General features: G+C 39.1%; 1 protein-coding gene across 1 annotated transcript; it reads right to left on the reverse strand.

Annotated features, from left to right (window-relative positions):
- Positions 1 to 306: 306 nt before the first annotated feature.
- Positions 307 to 6,394, reverse strand: LOC140344969 (PR domain-containing protein 11-like). The gene is made up of 3 exons (XM_072432154.1): positions 6,138 to 6,394; positions 3,542 to 3,609; positions 307 to 1,041 (listed from the first exon to the last, which is right to left on the reverse strand). Exons 1-3 carry the CDS (start codon positions 6,315 to 6,317, stop codon positions 810 to 812), a joined length of 480 nt encoding a protein of 159 aa, XP_072288255.1. The 5' UTR covers positions 6,318 to 6,394; the 3' UTR covers positions 307 to 809.
- Between the last annotated feature and the right edge of the window lie 808 nt (positions 6,395 to 7,202).

The raw sequence follows: 7,202 nt of genomic DNA on the forward strand, positions 1-7,202 counted from the left end.
GTAAAACAGTTTGAGTATCTATTGATCCCGTCAGCAGATCTGTTATTTATTCACTTCCCGTAATACTGGTTATCTTGGATAAAAGTGTTCTTTTAATTAATATTTGACAGACAATTAGAAGCCGAGTCCAGCCTATACTTTTGAAACCATTACAGAAAATGGTTTTCTTTAGGGAAAAAAATAATTTCAGCCTTATGAGAAAAAATTGAGCAATGGTTTTAAAGGATTTGTCCAATGTTCTCATAACAGTAGTTGGAGCCTTTTTTTTGTAAAGTGAAATGGAAAAATAATGCATCTTCTGCAAGGATCAACAATTACTAAAACTGTTACGTATGAGACTCAGAAAAACAACTGCTTAATGATAATGACAAATTGCATCATTTATTTTGTGCATGGTTACATTTTATTGTAGCTTGTCCACACTTAAAGTGTCTTCAAATGTCTCAATTCAACTTCATACTATTTCCTGTGCACCTGCAGGCCCACCCAGGTGCTCCAGTTTTGGCTAAAGTCAGTACTAAGCCCCACCACCATTATTTAAACTCTGAATCCCACTAAGTAGACCAGCAGAGGCCATTGCGCTGGCTCTCGGACAGCAGGGGTTGTGCTTAGCTCCTAGGGGGTGGAGCTTTATGCTGGCTTGGGTAGAAGTCAAGGCACTATAAAGAACCAGAGATCCAGCATCCCATCCATGCACACAAAAACCTGTTTGTAGACATACACAGGTACTTAACACCCCAAGCATAGCTAGTTTACACAGTTTGTGGAAGGGACATTTCTTCAATTTGATCACAAAATGCACCAGTGAATTAGGAAGTATATAAGAACAGGACAAGAAGAGTTGTATAATTACCTCTAGTGAGGTTGCGAATGATTGTCTCCTGAGACATGCTGTGGAGTCTCTTCATGTATTCATCGCTGTACCAGACTCTCAGTTTCTCTCCGGGTTGAATGTCCCGACACGCTCGGAAGTAGATCTTCTCGCTGTGCTGGAACGCCATTAGGTTTTGCTCACTTTCCTCTCGTGATATCACCACATACCTGGGAAAAATAGAGCATTTAGTAGACTTAGTTGCTAAACCGGAACTATAGGACAGCACGGTGGCTTAGTCAATAGCACCAGAGTGGTTTTGCAGAGTGGGAGGTCCTGGGTGCTATTCCTTTCAAGGATCTCATTTATATGGAGGTGATAGGGATGTATTTACCATAAGGCATGCAACAGGCATTGTCTAGGGCAGCCAGTTTAAAGCAGACCACACCAATAACTCAAATGTATAACTCTTTCTATTGTTTGGTCATCTCTGAACATTTACAGGGGAAAAAGGGTGGAAGGGATGTGCAAGGCTTTGTTAACCCTGACTGCGCTTGACAGAGAAAGTGCCCAATGATCAACCTAGGACTCTAGACTAGGACTCTGTGAGAATACGCTGAATTCTTACCAATGCAATTTTACCACCATCTAATGCTTATATGAAAAAATTTAAAACCCCATCAGAAGTAAAACATTTTGCCGGTTTATAATATCTTTTCTTGTGATCTGTTTCTCAATCTACCATTCGGTAGAAGACACCAATACCTATCTATCCGTTCCCCTAATGAAGCCATTTTGGTGAAACACGCTGGGACAGAGATAATCGTGTTCATCTTTGTTCATACATGCCACGCTCAACTATGTTATCATGTTAAATATTTCTAATGTAAACAGCTACTTGTCTCTGTAGTAAAGTTGATCTCTGTTGAGCTAGGAGTCACATTACATGGTGTCCAACCTCAATTTGATCATTAAATGTTTATGGCTTGCTATAAAACCCTCTCTTGTATTTCTCCTTTTGCTGTATACCAATAATTTGGGGTTCCAGCAAGAAAATAGTTTTGAGTCTTATGGCTATTCAAGGTTCATAAATGCATCATTGGTGCTCTGTATGCTTATGAAGTTGTTTCTAACTGCACATTCTATCAATAGATTACGCAAAAATAATCATGCAATCTATGTATGGATATCGGTCAATTCCAAACTCTACAAAATATCAATGGTCAACATGGTACAACGTTTTACTAATGCCTAAATGATCACGTTTTTATTTGGGGTCATTTCACATATTGCACAGCTGTAACAGAGACAGTGCATGGTAGTGCGCACCTTGTATGGTAATGCATTGCAGTGCCATTCATTATAAATAGGAACTCAACATAACTATATAGTGCACTGCCAAAAGTGCAGGTTCTCTTTTCTTATTTTGAATGGACTCCAAATATAACTGGGCAGCATAATGCTGGAATATAGCCCCAAGGCTTGATACCTACTTTTTGTATTTTAAAATGTTTCTTTTTGAACTTCTAAAAATACTGCTAGGGTTAATTGGCTTTGCCTCAAACTAGCACATGAGAACTTGTGTTTCTGGTTGGGACATTATACTGGAAAAAACAGCAAATATTGTTTCAGATTTCTTCTATTTTTGTGTGTGCATAAAAAAAGCTAAATTTTGTAACTTTGCTGCTCACTGCAGTAGACATTGATCACAAGGGTCATAAAAGCTACTTCTGCACCAACAAGCAAAATCTCTGCCCATTGCCCTTGGGGAAATACCCAACCATTTATAGACATCCTTATATTGCAGGCTTGTATGGGTCTGTGACTGTTGTGAATGGTCTATTGGTATTTATAAAGCTCATAGAAACATATCAGCATTATATAAAAGGAGAAATCAGCACTGTATTACAAGATTCATGTGTGTGGGATTCTTCCAAATTCCTCCTAATCAAATTGGAACAAGATTTGTATACCTAAATGGATCCCTTAGGGATTCTTTTTGGTTTCAATAGGTTTTTTTGAGAACGATTTTCCAAATAGTAACACCAAACAAACAAGAGGACCCTTAGGGATTTTTAATGCATGCATCTCCAGAGGAAAAGAAGATACAGATAATAAAACTAAAAGTTTATTATTTTACAAATAACTTTTTTAAAAGAAGAGCCCTCATAATAAAAGCATTCATCACATAGATATAGATGAAAAAACCTTTACTAGAGACTCCCCTAAGGCAGTGGTTGCCAACTTTTTCGAGCTGGAGGACTACTAAATTTTGTCACTCAAAGCGGTAGAGACATCCCCTATAGTGATGTTCGGTTGCCGACTGCTGCCCCAGGGGATACATTTAGGTATTCATATCTTTTTTGATAAGAATACCTTTTTGAATTCTTCTTTGAATTCAAAAGAGCGCATGGTCAATATGAGGATTGCCACAGGGAAAGTTCATTATATCAGCTGACGTTTCAATTTATTTGGTTTTAGTCAATAGCTTCTAACATGAGCTACAGCAAGGGCAAGCTGCTATTATCTGACCGGTACTTACAGATTCTAAAGAATAACCCTGGAAAGTCCACACCGGTCAGTTTTGATCAGCTAGATATACCAAGATGCTTTTGCCTTATAAAAGTTAACCCCACTGCAACCAGATGCTTAAATACAAAGGTATCAATACAAGGTAGTTCTAAAATGTAATCTAACTGCTCTAGCTTGCTCCAGTTTTCAGGACCTCACCTCATCCAGTTGGAGGTGGTTTCATCAGTTCCATCGATGGATTTATACCGGTTATTATTATCCACTATCTGCAAAGAGAAAAATAAACATAAAGAAGTTTCATTGTTCATTGCAAATTTTGGATTTCTAGCCATTTAGAGAATTCAGCAAATACACCATGAGCCCGATTTATCAAAGCTTCTCCAAAACTGGGGAAAATAAATTATCATGGGTGACTATGGCAAACTTGGAATGGATCTGGTCCAAAGTTCAAATCATTTGCCAAATATTAACAAATAATTTTAAAAAAAAACTGTTTCAAGTTTTTTTGGATCACTCAGGTTCTCCCATGATAATCTATCTTCTCTGGTCCTGGAAAGCGTTATTAAATCAGGTTAAAAGTTTGAATATTACCCATCACAACTTTATGAGCTTGATGGACATCTCAATCCAAAAGCACGGAGATAATTATTATAAATTTAGTCCAGTCTGCAGCCACAGGAGCCCCCAACCTTCATACAGTGTAAAAGAGCATCTGTGCAAACTTGCCCATAAGAATAAACAACCTTTCTGATGTTGGATGGAAAGACCTGTCTGGCAGTCTGCATTTCAATTCATGCCAACAGTATTTACTAGGTTTGGGTCACTGACCTGGAACAGGAATTCAGATCAAGCATTTTGACTTCACTTGCTTTATGCCTGTTGCAGGTCAGTGACTCAGGAACTGAAGCCACAGAATGCAGTGACTCTTTCTATGTGTATTTCATGAGTATCTCAAATGCAGACAGGTATTCAAAATAAAAAGTCCACCCAGCAATGGCAATGTAATTCATCTTCTAGTGGCAAAGTTTGAAGGACAGTGCTAGATTCCGTTTTTTTTTTTTTGTTTGATCTTCTAGTCTGCAAAAAAGCCCTGATGTCATGTGACTGCTATATTCAAATATGGGCAGATGAGTAGATATGGAGAATTAAAAAAACAGAAACAAGGTCTTAGCTGAAAGTTTTTGCTTAACTGGCTTAACTTAAATTCAGTATAAAAAATTGCAAACTCTGGAACTTCACCCAAAGCACCTCATAGTGCAACGCAGGTCCTTCTCCATTGGCCACTCAGATACCTAGCTTGCACTGTGGGAAGTCAGAACATATCAGGTATCTGCTTAGGAGCCTAACAGTTGAAGTTTACATACTAAATATAGGAGTTCCCACAAAAAACAAGAACTTACTGTCGGAACATATGTATCAGAGGTGATACAAATTAGCTAGTAGTAAAGTCCAAAACATTTTCATTAAAGCAATAGCTCAAGTGAAGCTGTGCCCACTAAAAAAACAAGGGGATGCAGAAAATAAAATCAATGGATACAAAGTCTCAATAGAACATATTCAATTATACCAAGAAGTGGAGACCATACAATGTGTTTTGAGCACAAGAACATTTCTCTTCATCAGGGCATAGGGCTGTCCAACTGATGGCCTCCATCTTTGGTTTGCTACATCCTATCTTAATCTTACAGTAAATGTGACCGCCTGACCAATGCCATCAACCCAGCAGAATCCAGAGTTTAAGGTTCAAGGTGTTTCAGGCAGAAAGCATTGGACAGGGCTGGGGTTTCCAGGAAAAGCACTGCAAGAAAGGGCAGTGCAGAGGGAGGTAAGGTTCCCATGGAAGGAGAATAAGTACACAGATCACTCCAAGCATGGTGAACAACTAGGGACACTGAATGTGTTTTCCTGGGTTTAATACAAGAATAAAAATGCCCAATTCGGATGGGACTCTTGGATACAAATGTGGCCCTTGGGTGTTTGTAAAATATAACATGCAAATGTGTCCCCAACTCCTTATTGTCCAGTTATTCTTACTGCCGTTGCCCTAAATTAATGTCACTAAAAAAAATCCCTTTAGTTACAATACATTGGTGCAGGTAGCAGCCATATTGCATGCTTAGGTCAAATCCTGTTCAGAGGGAGAGTTGTACATGTGACAATTAAAGAACTGTCTGTAAGCTCAGAATGTATCTGTCATGGTCTGCTTGCTTAGCAATTAGAATATTATCCTATTCCCTTTACAGCAAAGCCATATTCTGCAGCATTCACAGCAAGGATCTGATTGTAGCAGTAGCATAGACTCCATGGGCCTGATTTATTAAAGCTTTACAGGGCTGGAGAGGATACACATTTATCATTGAACCTGTGTGATCCAGCAAACCTGGAATTGATCTAGCCAAAGATTGATTACATTTGCTAACAAATTACTTTTAAGAAATCCATTCCATGTTTGCCCGATCACCCAGCTTCACTAATGAAAGTGTATTCTCTTAAGCCTTGGAGAGCTTTAATAAATCAGGGCTATAGAGCGCATCAACAGCGACTGACACCCTGTTGGTGACAACCAGGGGGACGGATCTATGATTTAGCAAACCTGGGCAGGAAGTGTACCTGCTGCTATGTCCAGCTATGTCCCAGTCTTTGCTGGGAAATTAAACAGCAGGACAGTTTTTCACCAAGCACCAGAGATAGAAGCAGGTACATCTGGATGAAAATAAGGGACAACGGAAACAGTATGGGAAAAGAGCCTTTAAATACAGTATTCATGACAGGGCCACTTTGAACAAGCACATACCAGCCAGGAGAAGAAACCCGATGATTTGTCCTTTAAGGAGATCTGTCCTTCGTACGGCCCGTAGACGTGACCTCTGGGGATGACCTCGTTGATGCAGCGCACTTCACTCTCTCCACTGCTGTCCTTCACCACCTCGATCCCACACGGTGCCGTCCGTGCTGCCCGATCGGGGGTTCCCATTGGGACTGGTGTATCTGGAACCAAGATAGGGGTTCCATGGCTGGGACACTCATCTACAAAGTACTCCTGGCAAGATTCACAAACTAAAGCGGGAGAGAAAAATTATTAAAAACTGCTATTGAAGGCAGTTTACTTTTCAAAAACAAGTTTAAACCTGACCCCAAGAATCGAAACATTTATTCCAGGTAAAACAAAAGTAAATGCAAGGGGCTTTGTAGTGGTATATATATATATATATATATATATATATATATATAATTTTAAGGTCAGAGGTTGTACTAAACAAAGCTCAACTATCAGACTGCACATGAGCGTAATGAAAATAGCTGGAATAGTTTAGATAGGATCATCCCAGTTTCTTGACGCGTTTCGCCGTATTTGGCTTTCTCAGGAGAGGTAGAGACATATAGTTGTGGGTGAATGAAAAAAATAGGAATTGAGGAGTATTTTTCAACAGTCTGGGTGTTAATAATGGTAGCCAATGAAGGGAAGAATGCTGATTGTAGAAAGTGTTTGGGGTAGTTTGGTAAAGGTAGTAGAGAAAGTTGGGCTGCTGGAAATAGAAAGGGGAGACAGAGCGATTGAAGGAGACAACCATTATTAACATCCAGACTGTTGAAAGATACTTTTCCTATTTTTTCATTTAGTAACAGTTATGCTCCTTGTACACACTTATATCATCTCTAATATGAAGCTGCTAACCATGACCGCAAGTCTGAAAGGGGCAACTAAGCTGTTGGTTTAAGTTTCATTTTAACATATACATTTCCCCTGGGGACCCTGATTCACTAACTCTAAACGGGAATTCTTAAATACAGGCAACCAAAATGAATCCTAAAAAAGCATAGGTGAGTAAAAAAACAAATTAACACGCTGGGTACACAT

Source organism: Pyxicephalus adspersus, unplaced genomic scaffold (genome assembly GCF_032062135.1).
Source record: "Pyxicephalus adspersus unplaced genomic scaffold, UCB_Pads_2.0 Sca269, whole genome shotgun sequence".
Lineage (NCBI taxonomy): Eukaryota > Metazoa > Chordata > Amphibia > Anura > Pyxicephalidae > Pyxicephalus > Pyxicephalus adspersus.